This window comes from Mustela erminea, chromosome 12 (genome assembly GCF_009829155.1).
Source record: "Mustela erminea isolate mMusErm1 chromosome 12, mMusErm1.Pri, whole genome shotgun sequence".
NCBI classification, from domain to species: domain Eukaryota; kingdom Metazoa; phylum Chordata; class Mammalia; order Carnivora; family Mustelidae; genus Mustela; species Mustela erminea.
The window spans coordinates 73,746,514-73,765,537 of NC_045625.1; the positions used below are offsets into that span (position 1 = coordinate 73,746,514).

Sequence of the window (19,024 nt, forward strand, 5' to 3'; positions counted from 1 at the left end):
ACGGTGGGCAGATAGCACAGAAGTCCAACCCCCAAGTCTAGAGCCTTGGGGTTCAGGTCAGCTTGTCCCCCTTGAGAGATAAGGCATTTGGGTAATTGATTTTCTTCTTTGATCCCACGTGCGCTTTTATGTAAACTCAGTATTCTGGCACTCAGCCTGTCTATACTGCTGTGAGACCAAACGGGGCGATTTTTTGTGAAAACACTTCTATTTTTTATTTTCTTCCAGTCTAAAGGCAGCCCCGCAGGAATTCTCCTTCCCTACAGGCCAAACACCTAAGATCCCAGCAGGAAATTTCCTTCCCTGGAGAGAGGTGAACCAGAGACAAATCCCCCTGCTAATTCCTATCTGGGACCCAAAAGATTCTGTCACTGCTGCCAAAAACCCAAACCAAACTAAAATAAGATGTTGATAGTGGCTTATAATGAATGAGAGTTCCTACCATTATGGTGGCACTGTTGTTAAAAAGAGTGATACATGGGAGGTTTCCTGATGTGCTCAGGTTACTAAAACAGAGCGAAAACATTTCCATTGTCAGCTCTTGAGTCAAAGCTGGAATTAATTGACAGGCAAATAAACACAATTAGCTCAGAAAAACAGGCTGGTTGTGAGGCGCTGCTTCTACTGGTAAGGGTCGGCAGGACCCGGAGGTCACTGTTGAACGCCACTCTATAGGTTGCCCAGGAGCTAGACAGCGATGCAAACGAGCCTCAAGAACATGAAGGCTTATTTATTATTTTTTTTTGGTACCTACATCTTTATAACTTTATAATGTCTTGATGCTGGGCAAGGAATTCCAGTACAATTTCCTTACAACTGCCAAAAATAACAAATGACAAATACTCAAGTTGGATGTTTTGTTTCCAGGTGATACAACTCTGCTGAGATCATCTGGACTGAGGAAGCAAACAGCCCAGTTGGTAGTTGAGGGTATCACTGATGGTCTAGCTGTTCATGTGTGTACTACATCTCTTTCTAGAATGCTGCCTTCTAACTGGGGGGTTATCAATTTCCCTGCTTTTGGCTGTAAGGTCTTAGAATTTCGTGGCTACAAGATGGTTCTGTATCTCATGGCTGCATAATTCCTAGCCATGGTAGGTGTTACAGGGTTACGGTTGTTTTAGCATACACCCTCCAAGACAAGGCTGGACCTCTGGCAGCTAGTTAGACAGGAAACCACCCTGCTAAGTCCTGGCCCCAGGGAGATGTGTATCTGTAAACACTTGAAAGACCTTGGAGTTGGTCACTCTACATTTTATCTGCTTCTCTTAGGAAAGTCTTGATGGCTTCCTCAATCTGAGTTTGTACTTCTTGGTAGTTTCATGTGAGTCACTCTTCCAGTCATACACCAGTGTTCTTTGACTGGAACAAGTCAACTCTGGTTCCGGTTGATTCCTATCTTTGTCGTTCTGAATTCTGAGAGACCATACTTGGAGCAAAAACTATCGTAAACCAAGTTATAATTACAACATCAAGATTTTTGTGTAGATCAATCTAGGTCTGGGATTTATATCAAAGACATAAAAATCTAATCTGATAAAACCTTGGCAATGAGAGGAAATTGATACCCATTAATTTTAAAAGGCTAGGTCTATATAAGCATTCATCTCAACGGCCAATGTTGGATCTTCCTAAAGAGATCTGACCACCAGGCACCAACGGGGAATTCCATCTCCCTAAGGCAGGCACATTCTCCCTCTGGACATATAAACATGGTGCCAGTGTCATATTCTTTATACCAAATGATTGTTTTCAACTCCAAATCCCTATACCTTTAAAGACATTTTAGTAAGGATGCACAGATACTGAGTTAAGAATCCTTTAAAATCGTCTGAAGTAGTAGCGTTCACAGTACTCACACATGAAGTGCAGCTTCCAACCCCACTGGAGCACACCGCTGAAAAGTCAATGCTAAAGAGTTAGTGTGTCTTACAGCTGAGCACTGAGCACACCCCAGACCATAGCCCCCAACCCCAGCCTTCTTTCTACTGGGTGCATCCTTTAAAATGACAGATTTTCAAGTCTTGGGTATTTAGAATTCTTTAAGCACCTTCTTAGACTCAATCTTTACACACCCCACCAGCAGCAGTGCACTGGGCTTCATGCGTTCAACAACTCCAGGGTATTCCACTTGACATGTTTCCCAAACCCAAATGGCGAGAAACGGTGTGTAGAAGCTAATTCTAAGGCAGCACTGCTCCCAAGGAACTTTCTGTGATGCTGGATGTGTTCTATAAATTTGAGTTGTCCAATATGGTAGCCATTAGCCATATGCAGCTACTGAATACTTGAAATGCAGTTAGTGTGACTAATAAACCTATTTTTTTAAAACTAATTTTAGTAGAGTTAAATTTAAATAGCCACAAATAGCTAGTGCAACCACACCGAACAGTGCAGCCCTAAAGCATCTGAGTAACGTGACGACTTTCTGATACAGTCGTTTTACAAACCGAAGAGGCACTCGGTCAATGTTTGGTACAACCTGTCCTTGCTAACCTCCCTCTGCTCTCCCTTCTAGTTCCTGTCAAATGAAAATAAAAACAAAACTAAAAACGCAATAATAACAAAGCCCATGTGACTTTAACACCGGTCTCCCTTGAATGAAGCTAGTAATTTTTAGTATATGGGAGTGGTACAGTCGGACAAAAATGAAAGCCAGCCAAACAAAGAATTAGAAATAAGCATACTAGAAGTTATTTATGTTTAATGCTTAAAAGTCTGAATGCACAAACAATCTACCATTATAGAAGTACTGGTGGTCAATACGATGCATTAGAACTATGTACAATGCACAGTTTAGTATCAAAATCTTTCTACACTGTAGAGTTTTACGAAACTGTTAATGACATCAAACACTAAGCACTTAAGACACCATTTTTTTTTTCTGCTACCACATTAGGAACGTCAATGGACAGTCCATTTCAACTTGCAGCATCCATCCGTTTCTAGTATGAAATTAAGTAATTTTCTACTTACACAATAAAGTTTATCTACACAGTTCTCTTGATTTTGATCCATAGCAGCAAAGGCACTGTACATCAGCAGATCCACAGACTTAAAAAGATTTTTAAAGCATTCAAACAAAAAAATAATAAAAAAAAAAAGGAGTCACATATCATAGTTGAACAGCAACAACAACAACATAAAAGATAACACAATGTTTCCGGCACAATGGCACAGCCTGTGTCCATTTCGGGGACATCCAACTAAGACAGGGAAAGAACCGGAGGTAAAGAAAGCAAGTCCTCATCCCAGGTGAGAGTCCATTCTTTCTGGTTTTCAGAGGGAGGTCCTTGCAAGTCTCCTCTGCTGTCCTCATTTTGTAAAAGACTTGACTTGCACAGCAGGAGGACTCCTCCCCTGAATCCACGCAGTTCCCAAAGAACATGCCAAAAAATAGCCTGTAATTTCTCGTAATGACAAAACTGCCCAAAGGTATACATCTCCCTTTGTAAAGAAACGTGGCAAAAATATCCAGAAGGGATTAAGTTCTCTCTTTAGGCCAAATTTAATTTGTTCATCTGTCTATAATACATTAAAAAAAGGAATTAAAAACTTAGTACAAAGACACTTGTCAACAAGTCAAAAATGAAAAAAAAAGTCCAATTACTTTTATCAAATAGAATCTAAAGCTATAGATATATTGGTTAAAAGTTGTCCAGATAGACTCAAATGAATACGACATGGCCTGTCATGTTCTAATTGTTCAAATTTCCAAACATTTAAAGTAAGTAGAAAACAAAACAAAACAAAAAATCTAACAACACAGCAACATATTGCTTCCATATGTAATTATACATTTCACATCTCTATACAGTCCTTAGTCTACATTTAGTGACATTTTTCATCAATTATGTTAAACCTTCCTTTCCCCTCCTTTGCCAAAAAAAGGGGGGGAGGGGTATCAAATACAACGCATCTTCATTATCAATGCAGGAGCAGACAGCTTTATTCAGTCAAAGTTAGAAAGCCTTCTTTAAACAAAATAAATATATTACAGATATAATACATAATTAAAGATTCCGTCACTGTTAAGTATGGTAATTCCATGTTCTTCCAAGTAGAGCGCTGAAGATTTGGTATCACAGGTTCTTAATGAGTATTCACAATTCAATAGCAAGGGAGGAAGTGGGGGTAAGAGATGGGATTAAACTCCACAACTGCAATGAGTATCTGAAATCCTTGGTTTTAGATGCGGGGGGAAGAGGATGATAGAACAAAGTGCTACAAGGAGAAGGGGTCCAGTTCGCATGAAGATTTGTCCTTAATAAATAACTTCATAAACCGTGGCCTTCTTATCCCCAGAGCCAGTGACAATGTATTTGTCATCCACAGAGATGTCACAGCTAAGCACCGATGAGGATTCTTTGGACTAGGAAAGAAACAAATACAAATGTTACCTACTGAAAGAAAAACCCATGAGGTGGGACTGGACGACAGAGTAAAAACAAGCGTGAAGGTGTCCTGTTGTCCATACAGGAGCAGCCCGCCAGGCAAGGCAGTCCCGGCCCTCCCTCAAAATGGCGGGGCCCAGGACACTCTAGGGACACCTCACCACGCTAGCCTACAGGCTCCTGCAATGGGGACATCAGGTGGCAGGCAAGCCAGCTGTACAAGCACGTTTTGAAGAAGTAAGGCCTGGTCTCGAACCCTCTTCTCCAGACAGGTAAGAGCAGAGTGTTCTTAGCATTCCCCACTTCCGTCAGATGGCTTGGAGGTCGGGCTGTGGAACACCAGACCGGTCACTTAACCCCGGTGAAACTCCTACCTTACCAACAGGTCAGGACCGCTTACCTGCCTGCCACCTCAAGAGAGTTGCCTCAGAGTTCAAGTGGAAAATGTCATGGAAAACACTACATTTTTTGAAATTGGGAATGTAAAAATATTTCTAATAGAAAGCCCAATTCTCCTGTGTGAAAAAAGAATGCATATCTCCAAGTGGGGAGGAGTTCAACAGTTAGAAGGAGAAATGTTCCATACTTAAGAGTCCTGGATACCATGCTCAACTCACCAACTACAAGGAGATCAAGGTCAACTTTGAACTGAACTGTGCTAAACGAATGAATGCTGCAGGATTTTAATCAGAACTCTGAAGATTTAAAAAATTAACACCTGATGTGCAGAAGCTAACCTACGGCCAGTGTTTCTCAAACTTTTTTCATTGTAACCTGTATTTTTTTTTTTTAATGATTTTATTTATTTATTTGTCAGGGAGAGCGAGCGAGCGAGCGCACGCACAAGCAGGCAGAGTGGCAGCAGAGATGGAGAGAGAAGCAGACTCCCCGCTGAGCAAGGAGCCCAATGTGGGACTCAATCCCAGAATCCTGGGATCGTGACCTGAGCCAAAGGCAGCGGCTTAACCAACTGAGCCACCCAGGCGTCCCAATTGATTGTAACCTGTAATTAATCCATTTTACTTCACAATCCAGTATACACAAAAGATACAACACTTATGCTTACTATAAAAGATCCACTCTAAGATTATAGATTTCCTTTTTTATATTCCCAGTCCTTTTTGGGACCACCAGAAAGGTTGTGACCCATAATATTAACAATGTATACTATATTCAGTTATAAATTTCATGACAGCAATAATCAGCTACTTTTGTCCTATTGATTACCTGGCACAGTATTTTCACTCAATATATGTATTTTTGAATTATGCGTTGATCTACTCTATGATGACATAATACTACGTTCAAGAAAACTGCAAATCTGTTGTTATCCCTTAAAAAAAAAAAGCACATCTAAAAAATAACATCCCGGGCGCCTGGGTGGCTCAGTGGGTTAAGCCGCTGCCTTCGGCTCAGGTCATGATCTCAGGGTCCTGGGATCGAGTCCCGCATCGGGCTCTCTGCTCGGCAGGGAGCCTGCTTCCCTCTCTCTCTCTCTGCCTGCCTCTCCATCTACTTGTGATTTCTCTCTGTCAAATAAATAAATAAAATCTTTAAAAAAAAATAAATAAATAAAAATAAAAAATAAAAAAATAAAAAATAACATCCCAAGTATAGGTTAAAAAAGAGGAGTGTTCTTTAAACTGCCCGTGAAATTTCCACATTCCAGCCAGGGAGAGCACAGAGATGATGAGTGTGCCCATGTTGATCACATCTACCATTTGGTCCTCCTACAAATAATTTCACACACTACACATTAAGTACCACTAAGTCAGTAAGAATAAACATTTCTGAAATTAATTAAGATTTACTAAACTTTCCACAACACTTCTTTGGGGGAAAAAAAAAATCAAAGAAATAACAATACTAATAGGAATATTCAGACAAAATGCTCAACGTTTTTAAAAAGAAGCACTTTAAAGACACAACACACACACACAAATCACAGAGGATGCAAAAACTCTAATGTATACATGGGACTGAGGCACGGAAAGCTGGTTAGTGCAATGGGCAGTGTCTCGGCCCTGGGTCGAAAAGAACTGGAGGTCACCCCCCCAGCTCCACACTGTGGGGCTGTGACACCACCCTCCCTCAGGCAAGGTAGTCTTCTCTTGCCCTACCTCCGAGGACACTCAGAAGCCTTATTAATCTGACAGAATGCACAGAGAGACTCTGGGTAAACCATCGCCATGCAGGGAGCACGCACTAGGTGGGAGCTGGACAAGTGTTACCTGGAATATACTGGCCCCATAAGGTGTTCTCCAGGCATTCAGAAGGTTGTCCTTTCCAGTGCTTACAAACCATTTGCCTACAGAAACAGTTTGGAAAAAGGTCTTGTTTGTGTTACTGTGTCAGGTACCAGAGATTTGCTTTATAGCGCACAAACTATTCACGGAAAACTCTTCTAATTTGCAACAAAAGTTTCTTTTCACTGGAAACATAAAGCTCACTGTCCTAGATTTAGTGAGTCATTTATCCTTCCAACAATGGTAAGTGGATCGGCACATGGCATTAGAGACGCAGGCACATATGTACTTTGGAAGAGGGACAAGTTACTAAACCAAAGGAGTGGAGTGAGGACGCATCCGCGGGAGGGCAAAGGGGGGGGGACTGTCACAGACAGGAAATGGACAGGAGGGGGCTGCTCACCACAATGGGCAAACTTGAGCGACAGGACGCAGCTCTCGTGGAGATGCAGCTGGTATTTGTCTGGCTTGGTGACGTGCAGCACTTCCACGTTACTGTTCTCCATCCCCACAGCCAGCCACTCTCCGGTTGGGCAGTAGCCCAGAGAAAAGATCTACGAGTGAAACAGTTCAGAGTGATGGTGCCTAGAGAAGACATGCTGCCTCTCGCAGGAGGCACTGCTTCTTCTGAGGATACTATTTAAATTGTGAAGGAAGTCTAGATGATTCCAATTATATAAGAAGAAATCACAGCCAAATGGGTGACGCCCAAGTAACATGATACATCTGCACAGTATCATTTAATGAATCAATTAGGCAAAATTCAAAGAATACAAAGTAATGGTCTTTGGAGGAAAAACCTGCTAAAAGCTTATAAATGAGATTTTATTCTAATCCTTTAATACATATTACTGTGTTTTGACAGAACTGAGTTATCTAACCCAGAGTCAAAAGGGACTTTGTCACATGGTATACAGTCTATCATGTATATCACAAAACTGTGTCTTCCGGAGTGTCCCGGGCCTACGCCTGTACCTGTGAGGTGAAGTCATGCTGCTGCAGCTGCCGCCCCTCACGCAGGTCCCAGGACCTGACCGTGTTGTCCAGGCCGCCCGTCCAGAGCTTGGTGCCGTCGTTAGAAATGTCAATACAGCTGGCCCCGTCTGTGTGGCCCTGGAATTGCCTGAAAAATGTCAAAACAGAGGGAAAACCTTGAAAAAGTTAGTTTTTATGTGAACTCAATTCCGAGCTCGTCAGTGCAGCCACTGTGGAAAACAGTGTGGAGTTCTATAAAAAATTAAAAGGTGAATTACCGTAAGATCCAGTGACTCCATGACTGGTATTTACCCAAAGAAAAGGAAAACACTAATTTGAAAAAATGTACACCCCCCTATGTTTACTGCAGCATTATTTACAATAGCCAAGATATGGAAGCAGCCCAAGTGTCCATTGATAGATGGGTAAAGAAGATGTGGTATACATATACGATGGAATATTATTCAGCCATAAAAAAGAGTAAGTCCTTGTCATTTGCAATAACATGGATGAATACAGAGTATAACGCTAATTGAAATAAGTCAAAGAAAGATAAATACTATATGACTTCACTCATCTGTAAGAATTTAAGAAATAAAACAAACGAACAAATGAAGAAAAAAAGAGACAGACCAGACTTATACAAAGAACAAACTGAGGGTTACCAGAAGGGAAGTGGTGGGAGAATGGGTGAATGAGATGAAGGGAATTAAAAGTACATTTGTGGTGATGAGCACTGAGTCATGCACAGACTTGCTGAATCATGATTTTGTACACTTGAAACTACAATAACACTCAATGTTAATTATACTTCAGTAAAAAAAAAATTGAGAACTTCTCAGGGATCAGTTTCATTGTAGGTCTTACAGATTAGGTTTACTGTGTTTTCTAATTATTCAACTAAGAAAGCATATTCATAGAGAGATTCAGGTTTAACTGAGAGGTTCAATTTCTTACACTTTTTATTTTTGAACACTTAGGGGTCTTTGACTGTCATACCAAAAAACAACTGATATAACCAAAGGGAAAAAAAAAATCTCCAACTGAAATAAAAGAAAACACACAGCTATATGTATATGAACTAATCAAAAATACATCTAAGACTGATTTTATCATTGTAATATGAAGGAAAGGGTTTAAGAGGAGGTAAGGCATGTTATATGTTCCTTTCTACAAAAGCTATGGGGATGGCCACAGGAGTCACAGAGCAAATTTTGCCAGTGCGCAGTTATGCAACTGTAGCAGGCTGTGCAAGACCACAAAAAGGCTATGCTCTCAAGTAAGGCACATGGAAAGAAACTCAGTGTGGCTCAGCTGTTCCAGGAGCTGGCAGAATGTACAAAAGACACTGGGAAAAGAAGAGATTAGAAGCAGTTCCTCGTAAGAGCCTTACCCAAGATGAAACAAATGATGACCACTTTATTTTTGGAATCATGCATAGAGCTCAGTCCTGCAAAAAATATCTGACAGATGGCCAGTAGAGGCCTCTTCTCCTTACATACTCCCCTTGACTTGCGGCTAGGCCGGATTACAACCTTCTCACACCCTTCAGCAAATCATACCTCATACTTCCTGCTCTCTCGGGTGCTGACATCTGGAGACTCATTTCAGGGCATTATCTACCAACACCAATGCCATATAATTTCACTTCTAAACAGACATCTCAGTGCATCGACCCATCCTTAATGGTGGGATTACAGATAATCTAGACCATTTCAGAGTGAAGCACAATGCTGAGGCCCGTAGCAGGGGTTCAGTGATGATCTACTGACAGAAGGCACATGTGGGATACACGTGGCATGGAGGACACTGCCCTGTGCTGTGAATCTTCTTGGGGAGTGTCTAGCGACAGTGATGGCTGGTTAGCAAGTGCAGATGGCAAATTACAGACGTCTAACGAGCTCATGAGGTCATGGGAACATGATGTACATTAATTATGTAAAAATGACCTCATTTTTTTTAAAAACCCAAATCAGTGATGCTTAGGATAATGTCCAAAAAAAAAAAAAAGAAAGAGAACAATCCCTCATTTGGTAAGTTCAAAAGTTCAAAGGCAGAAAATAAGATTTTACATCAGTAATTTGTTTCTAGACTTTTTTCTTTTTTTAAGAATTTATTTGTTTATTGAAGAGAGTGAGACAGAGTTAGTGAGAGAGGGCAGGAGCAGGGAGGAGAGGGAGAAACAGGCCACCTGCTGAGCAGGCAGCCGGATGCGGGACTCAATCCCAGGAGACTCAGATCATAACCTAAACTGCAGGCAGGCACTTAACCAACTGAGCCACCCAGGCGCCCTCTAGCCACCTTTCAAATGAGCCTGTTCCTAACACATTTTAGTAGAATTCTATTTCATTGTTTTAGACACACACAGCTCTTTGGCACAGAGTGGTAAAATCGGCTCCCTCGCGTGCCCTGGGCAGGGATCTTGCTGACCCACCTCACCAGCGTCTGGTTGTGCAGGTCCCAGACGGCGATGTTACCGTCACTGCAGCACGAGAAGCAGACCTTGGAGTCGGGGCTGATGGCCAGAGCGTAGCACGCAGGGGCCGAAGACGTCAGCTCTGCCTTGATGCGTGGGGTCGGAGCCGCCAGGTCCCAGATGGACAGAGTGCTGGCCTCCCCTCCCACGATGAGGGTGCGACCGTCAGGGAGCAATCGGCAGGAACGGATGTAGTTATCCCTGTTCTGTAGAGACAAAAACCATCCAGAGATCACTCATGAGGAAAGGAAAACAGCATTAACATGAGAGCAGAAATCCATAAAAGTACTGTGTTCCCTCCTGGTTTTAATGAGCCATTTTTACTTATGACAATGATAAAGTGGATTAATGCTAGAAAATTACATGAAATTAGGGAAGTACTTAAACTTGATCTACAAATTTAGTGCTGAGATATTTAATCTTAATTAGCATGAAAATGCAAAGATCTAGACCCAACTCCCACCACCACCAACCAAATCACCCAGCTGCCTGACTCATTTGCGCGCGCACACACACACACACACACACACACACCCCAACGCAGGAGCGCACGAGTCCTGGACAGCAGTGGTTGATCAAGCAGCATCAACTGGAGGCAAAATCTGATGGAGGAATGTTAAGGGAGGGGAGTGAGAAAAAGGTCCTTCCAACGTGAGGGTCTGGGAATGCTGTGTACAACAAATATGTTAAACCAACCTAACATTGTGGAGCAGCAGAAATTCCACTGCTGGTTTAGGGAAGAATGTCCAGCAGAAGTTTTATAAATGATGGAAGGACAAACGCCCAAGACACAGGCAAGGGAATAGTCTACGGTCTGCGCAGAAAGCAGGACGTTACTCCGGTTATGTCACCATGTGACAGACCGAGAGGTGTGCTCTCACAGAAGCCCTCCTGGGCTTTTAACTTTTCTTATACTCCTTTTTCAGACCGGAAAACGGGTAGTGAGCCTGTGCCCACGCATCGGGCAGGACTCATGAAAGTTGCACTCTCCACATGAAGGACCACAAACCACCGAAGACAATTACCCCCTTGGAATCAATTCCATGTGGTGCCCGTCCAACCAAGTCTCTCACTATTCCATCCCGTTTTCTGAATGAAGGTGCCTCCATGTGCGCTCACCAGACAGTCGAGCTGAGAGACGGGGCTCTTGTTGCCGGGGTGGCTGATGTCCCAGACCTTGACGCAGCCCTTGCCGCCCGTGTACACGTGTCTCGTGGGGTTGCTGATGGTCACCGCGCACACCACCTCGCCGTGGTTCAGGGTGTTGATCTGGCGCGCGTGCCGGGGGATTCCGGGTCCGATGAGGGCGTCGGGGGGGAAAGGGACAGGCTGCATCTGGCCGTCCGCGGTGACGTGGAAGGAGTATGCTCTACGGTAGTGCAGTGGGGGAAGGAAACGTAGGAGCGGCAGGTGAAAAACATTAGTTAACTGACCAGTGTGAGGAGATGAGAAAGAAAACTTTTTCAGTGTAACTTTATTAATTTGCAAGTAAGTCAAATTTACCTGGTACAAAAGAGAAAACCTAATTTTCAGAGCTAGACCTACGATCAAATGTCAGGTCGACTCTTCACTAACTGGTGTGTGGCATTAAGTAGTCACTGAGCCTCTCTGAACCTCAGTTCTCATCTTTAAAAGGGAGAGAGTGCTACCTGCACTTCACAGAGAATTAAATAAGAAAGTCAACATTAGTATAGTATCTATCTAGTAAAGCCAACACCTAGTATATTCAGGACACTCTGCAAACTTGCTCTGTTTTCAACTTTGGGTGACCCTGAAGCCTGTGATACTATTTCTGCCTGTATATGAATTCACGCCAATCAAGTGATTTACTAATGGAGATCAATGAGTCAAAAGGATCAAGCTCCAAGGAGTTGAGTCTCTAGGCCCACAGTGAAACGACAGCTGTGACCCCAGCACACGCACCACAATAAGTCCTACCGGACTTGACAATCATTAATGCAAGTAATTCCTGACGAAATTAGGACCTGTAAAGGCGTCCTGTGTGACTACCCCAAAGGCCCACCTTAAGTGCCTATCATCAGCTCCAACTGCAGTTCATCTCCAAGGAAAGCTCTACACTTATGAAAACATTTGGTTCTAAATGCAACTTCCGTTCGAACATCTCCCTCGAGAGATCTCTATTCTTAGGGTGCTGAGGTCAGGGTGGACACATCAGTGAGGCTGTGTGATGCACGGGGTGGGGACAGGGAGCTGGGCCTGTCTTCTATCATGGGCAATAGCCCATTTTGGAAATTATGTCATTCTGCTTTGGCATGAAGCTTTGGAATGTGCTCTGTCTTTAGGACGAAGTTTGGGAAAGACATACCAAGGGAAAGCATCTGTGGGCGCACAAAGGACTGGAGCTTGGACCTCTCAGGGAAGTTTTAGAATCAAAACAGTTTATGGCACCTTAATGCAAAAAGCTACAGGCTAGCCACATTCATCAGAACTCGTCCCATTACGAAGGACCTCATCACCCTCCCGACTGTCCCCAGGAGGGATGACGCAGTATGTGGCCGTGGAAGACGTGGTGCCAGATAGCGGAGGGCATTTTCCTTCTCGGTAACAACAGAGAAACAGAGGCCCGGCCCGTAGCAGAAACGTGGTACGTGGCACTGCTGGCGGGGAAGGAGGCGGAAGCTCGGAAGACAAGAGACAGAAGACATGTCCTCGGTCAAATCAATAGGACTTGGGAGACACACTGAACCGGTGACCTGGGAGAGGTGGGAAGGAGGGCTCTCAGGCTCAGAACCCATGTGATTCAGGGGGACAACATGTTAGTGAAGAGACAGAGAAGCATGACCAAAAGCTACACGCTCAAGGAGCTAACTGGTTTGGTTTTCTTTAATTTAAGGGCGGCTGGGAATCCAAAGAGTTCAACAGTAAGCAGAGTACTGTGACTCAGGTGAGAGGTTAGGTTAGAAAGACAACGTGTGCTTATTGACTAAGAAGGGAGAGCGGAAGCTAGGGGAGCAGAGCAGTAATGCCATAGCAGATCATACAGTGAGGGGACAAACGCAGGATTTAGGGGGCTGCTTACATCTAAGGACCCTCCAGCAAAAGCAGTCAGAGACACAGATGACTGAGAGAGATGATCAAGTCCAGAGATAGGAGAAGATGGTCAATCACTTGACAACGTATTAAGAGATTCAACGATTCAACACAAATTTCTTGGGTATCCCCGTGTGCCAAGCACCATATTTGTAGGACGGGGGTTACAACAGAAGAAAAACAAACAAACCCTGCATCCCTGGTTCTCCTGAGTTTACAGCCTGTGGGAGTAGGCAGCAGGTAGGTCGAGGGGCAGACTGATTAGTGAGATAATCACATAAATAAATATAACAGTGTCAGAAGGTCAACGCGATGAACAGTGGACATGCCTGGTACTGTGGGATTTGACAGGGTGAGGCAATGGGGCTTCGATATAAAGACAAGATGGTGTGAAGGGGCGGGGCATGGCAAATACGAAGGCCACAGTGAGACGGAACGTTTGGTATCCATTTAGTCAGAAACTATTTATTGAATGCCTACTCTGAACCTGGTACTATCAAAGATGCTGGGAAATCAGGGGTGAACAAAGTCTCTATCCTCCAGGGTCAACATCTAGAAGGGAAAGCAAATACCATATATAAGCAGAAAAAGAAGTAACCGCAGATCCCCATCAGATGGCAAGACACACACACACACACACACACACACCCCACACGCACGCACGCGGCACAGGTCTGGGGTACCATATGAGAAGAGACAAGAAGAAAGGACGCAGGCCCTGGACACATTGGGGGGGGGGGGGAGGAATGTGGAATGTGGAGGTAGAGGAACAACGCAGAGTCCCTAAAGCAGACACAAGTGAGAACACTAGTGTGTACTGAGTGGCGAGGGGCAGGCTGGAGAGACAGAGGGCGGGCAGCGGGAAAAAGCCCTGGTGGGCCGTGATGAGGAATGCACATTATCCTGGGTGGAGTGGGAAGTTACTGGGACTTCTCGGCAGGGAATGACAGGATTCAGTTCATGTTTTAAAGTGCTATTCTGGCTGCTGGGTGAAGAATGGATTGGAGGTGACAGAACGGGAAGAGGAGCCTAGACAGGTCTGTGCCTGGGAGACAGTCCGACAGCTGGGAACAGATGTGCGGTTCTAAAGATCACTCCGGCTGGGTGCAAGCAGAGAAGGCTGTGCTGGATGGGTCACCTGGGTTCTGGAAGTGACACAGTGAGGGGGGCGGGGACGAGAGCCTTCCTTGTGAGCCTTTTAAATAGTCAAGGACAGCTACAGCTGACCAAGCAGTGGTCCACAGCTACAGTGGTCCAAGCCCCATGACAGGGTTACTGGGGGCTGACCTTGTGAACACCAGACTCCTGTGGAATGAGGGTGGCTCCAAGGAGGAAGACCCTAAGTCAGTGCCAAGTCTTTAATAAAAAGGAAATCCCCCAACAAGGCGTAAGGGTAGGTAGAATCCATGACACAAGCCTGAAAGAGCCAGAGTTTTCACAAAAAGATAAAGGAGCCCAGTTCTAGAAAAGACTGGTGGTGGGGGCGGCAGAGGGGAGGGGAGGATGACACAGCCTTTATCACCCATCACTGGCTCTGAAGATTTAAGGATATGAAACAAACCAAGGGGCACCCCCTCAGAGAGCTGCAGGTGGAGGGGGTTCCTTGGGGAGAACCAGGTGCCAATCAGGCAAGGAGGGGAAGGCAGCAATGGTCTCAGAGAAAGGCCGAGATTCTGAAGGATGGCGATGGAGAAAAAGGCTAATTGATTTAGCAATGAAAGAGGTCATGAGACTAAATCTTAAAGGAAAGGAGAGGAAGGTTATTCCACACTCAGATGGTGTCATCCATTCTTAATGATAATTTACTTGAAAAGCCATCCCTTCTCTTCTCCCTAGTATCACTAAGTGGTTTTTAAGGAGCTTTGAGAATTTAAATAGTTAAGAAACCAGACACAAGATTTCTTTCGAGGTTTTTGATATGATATTCTTCAACTCAACCACAAACCACTCTGTGAGCACCTACTATGTTCCTGTAACCCTCTTTAACAAGATGTCAAGAGCCTACTTGCACTAAGGATGTAATGCAGCCCTCTGCTTGCTATTAGTACATGTAAGATACTCAAGACTGGAAAGAATAAAACTCTAGTAAGAATCTTATCAGATTTCAACTAACTCTGACGTGTAGCTGGCGAAGCGTACTGGAATGTGTAACGAAAGCCAGACTCTAGAAATCAGAAACCCAGGCTTGACGAACTCCTCTTTTTCTACCTGATTAAATGGATCGGTAAGGCCTCTCAGCCACACGGATAAAGACGTCATGCTAAGAACACAAAACAAGGTAAGGCACTGGCCTTGCCCACTAGCAGCTTCTAATCTAGGAAGTCTGATGAGAAAAGCAAAGAAGTGGCCACATATGAGAAGTGGGAAGTTCTGTGGTGGTTCAAGACAAAGCTGAGGTCTCAATAGTGACATGGTTCTAGAGATGGGTTTTGCAGAATGGAGGGATTCTCAGAGAGGAGGGAGGAAGACGGAAAAACAATTTGGGGGGGGGGGAGGCGGGCAGAAAGAGCAGAGAGCAAGGGCTCTAAAAGGATGGGGAGCAATGATGGAAATTCCTGGGTTTTAATACAAAGAATTCATTTGTTCAATAACCACTCCAGGGTTAAGTGGTTGAAGGAGCTGGCCTGAGCACAGTCTGATCAAATGCATCAGGAATATATACATTTATACTACACACACACACACACACACACACACACACACACACACACTCTCACACTGCTGTCTATCTGCTAGAAAAGGGAGGGCTGTAAAAAGGGAGGGCCTGCAAGGCCAGCCTAAGAACTCCACAAACAGAATTCACTAAAGGGTTTTCTGGAGGGGAAACTGGGGCAACTGACAATAAATTTGATCGCAAGGAATATAGTTGGCCAGGAGGACTAAGAGACAATTATTCCAATCATCTAGATGCAAGGTATTGGGGGACCTGAACCAGGCTAGTTCCCAAGGAAGACAGTAAAAGTAACAGTGGATGTAAAATTCTGCAGGACTTAACGAGTAAGATGTGAGGAAGGAGCCAATAATAATTGAGTTTCTGAGCTTAGGAAACAAGGATCAGAATACCAATACTCCTGATGGGCAATGTGGGAGGAAGGCCTCGTCTGGAGAAGAAGCATCATGATATGCTGACTTTGACGTGCAGGTAACACACACTCAAGATGTCTGAGATGTCCAGCGCATAACTACAGATGTAGGGCTGGAGGGATAGGGTGCAGGGAATATAGTGGACTCTTCCACCAAAACACACACACCCAGACATACAGACACACAAGCACGTGTGTGCACAGCAGGTGAAAGCACTAAAAGCTAAGAATGGCTAAGAAAGACGGTAAAGAGAACAGAAGCACCTTGGACTTTCTGACAGAACTACACCTCGACCAAGGCATCTACAAATCGCTCTTTTTAAAAACATGTGCACCGAAGATGCTATTTTACCTGAATCACCATCTTTCGATGAAAACCCAGCATATTTAAAGAAGGTCCTTGGCCTTCCCACCCCAACCTCATTTACCCTCCCTAAAAGGTCCAGTTCTAGAATGTTGCACTCATCTGTCTCATACTTCACAACACCTTCTCCAAAGTTTTCAATGTCTCACGAGATGGGACGAGACCTTAAATTCACAATAAAAGATCTGGCCATTGTGCTTTATAAAGTATGCTAGAAAATCAGGCTCGAAGTGGCATATGAACCCACTAGTACATCAGCCAGCCAACAAATACTGCTAAGGGCTTACTGTGTCTCAAGCATTGTTCCTATTTTGAAAAATCCCGCTTTATAAAAACAAATGGAACACCACAGTAAATTTTCTGAATTATGAGCAGCTGAAAACCAACAAACCTGTGCTCTTCTCTCATGGCTCCATCCATATGCCATGTCCCACGATGTAGTTAGTACTATGGTTTTAATTGAATAGTTTTACCCTATTTATAAATGTCTCATTTAAGTAATAGGTCAGGAGGAAAGTCCATTTCGGGCTTACGTCAAAATTAAACTACGTTGTCATTCCAATTACAAACTGAATGCAACTTTTACTAATTCACCAGAATAGACAAGAGGATCCAATGTGAATTATTAAATAAATGCTACTTTATTCATTAGTTGGTGACATGCATTTAATTATAACTTTTGATAACATCTAACAATTCATTCTGTAAAAGTTAATTAGGACAGAGATGCACAACTGCTTTGAGTCTTTCTGGAAAAAGGCAGTTTACTTTGTGTGTGCAGTAGGGGAAGCCTTTAGGTGACTCATTACGTTTCATGTTATAGCACAAAAAAGTCGTTTCTCTGGAAACACACACAGAAGACAAAGTTTCACAATTCTGTATCTTAAGATCTGACGAGCCACCTGTTATCATTACTTCCTCTGAGAAATCGGTAATAAAAATATATTATCTCTTTATGCATAAATGAATGTGAATTTACATGTCTTGACGTCCTCCTAATAAAGACACACCAATGACAGGAATGTAGAGTCTATTTACTCCAATCTAATTTTCTTGGGTCATTTCTGCCCACTACAGAAATGCAGTTCAGTTCAACTGCATAAGCACCTGAAAAGCTGATAATGACCTAGGGCAAAGCTAAACCGGAAATGAGGCTGCAGTTGACTGAGGAGTCCCATATGCCAAACACCATCCCAAACGCATGAGATATTATCTTACATTACTCTTACGCCCCGTCTGTCAAGGCAGGTGCCATCCTCGGTTTATAGATGAGCCAACTGAAGCTCCCCAAGTTAAAACACTGTCCTCCAGTTCTCAACTGGCAGAGTAAAAATTCAAATTTTGACCTGTCACATCCCAGAACTCAACTTTGTTGACCCCACCATGCTCTCCTTGGGACTCCTAATGTCATCTGCCAACAGCATGACATGTGGCTCTATCACTCCCAGGAATGAAAATTTGCAACCATCCTCAAACCCATCCACCTTCCCAAAAGAATCTCAACAATTTGATAATTCTGGGGGAAGAAAGGGAGTCCCACTCAAGGCTCAGAGAAATGCCTCCCGAATCAGTCCAGCTCTAACTCAACAGTGGTTCAGATGGACCAAAGTGAAATCAAGACCGTCCTTCTTCTTTACAGGCACCTAAGCTCCCTTCCCCCTCTCTTCACCCCGCAGGGTTCGGGGCAGTATTGCACTAGTGGTTACACCACAGCCCTGGTGCCACAGCTAGTCAACCACATGGTAACTACACAGTACCTGAACATGGGATGATACCCTTTCCCTAAAGAAACCTCTCCTTCCCCACAGGTTCATGTGGAACTCAGAGGGATTGGAGTTATTTGATTAATCCTATGACCTTGTTATTTAATCACTGCCTGAAAGAGACCAAACTTTCACCTTCAAATACATCAGAGCTCTCGGTCAACAAGACTTCTAAGTCAGTCAACAACTATTTGCAGAACACACACAAATACACAGAACTTTATGGTAATGGGTATTTATACCTTTGATTCTCAGGGAACTCAAAGTCTAATTTGCCTTGCCTCCCTTATTAATCAGTCAAATATTTACGGAGCAACTTGGCTATGGAGCCAGCACTGTGTTTGATGCAACAGGGGAAGTTTAGCACAGAACTGTACAGAAGTAAGTTACACCAAGAAGTCACCTACAGGAAATAACACTGTGACAACTAAGCACCTGAGTGTACAGCAGCGAATAAAGAAGCACTCAGAGATCGGAGAAGAAAGAAACTGGCTGGCTCACCTGTGCGCACTCTCTCCCCCTCAGTTAAAAGTATGTACTGTGAGCACCAGGTACCAGGTACCACTCTAGGCACCGGAGCTACTCCTATAACCGAACAGCAAAGAGTTCTGTTCTGCTCTCACAAACTTACATTCAAGCAGGGAGAAGCAGATCACAGCTACAGACAGGTAG

At 43.8% G+C, this 19,024-nt stretch overlaps 1 protein-coding gene across 12 annotated transcripts in view; it reads right to left on the reverse strand.

Annotated features, from left to right (window-relative positions):
- Window positions 1–2,684: 2,684 nt before the first annotated feature.
- The window catches only part of TLE4 (TLE family member 4, transcriptional corepressor), a 142,711-nt gene continuing 126,371 nt past the window's right edge, over window positions 2,685–19,024 (reverse strand). For all 12 annotated transcript variants that reach the window (XM_032306472.1, XM_032306466.1, XM_032306464.1 and 9 more), the window contains 6 exons: window positions 11,211–11,460; window positions 10,050–10,297; window positions 7,616–7,763; window positions 7,044–7,194; window positions 6,626–6,702; window positions 2,685–4,372 (listed from right to left, as the gene is read on the reverse strand). In XM_032306472.1, coding sequence (XP_032162363.1) covers window positions 4,265–4,372; window positions 6,626–6,702; window positions 7,044–7,194; window positions 7,616–7,763; window positions 10,050–10,297; window positions 11,211–11,460 — 982 coding nt within the window. In that variant the 3' untranslated portion in view covers window positions 2,685–4,264. The remainder of the gene's footprint in view (window positions 4,373–6,625; window positions 6,703–7,043; window positions 7,195–7,615; window positions 7,764–10,049; window positions 10,298–11,210; window positions 11,461–19,024) is intronic.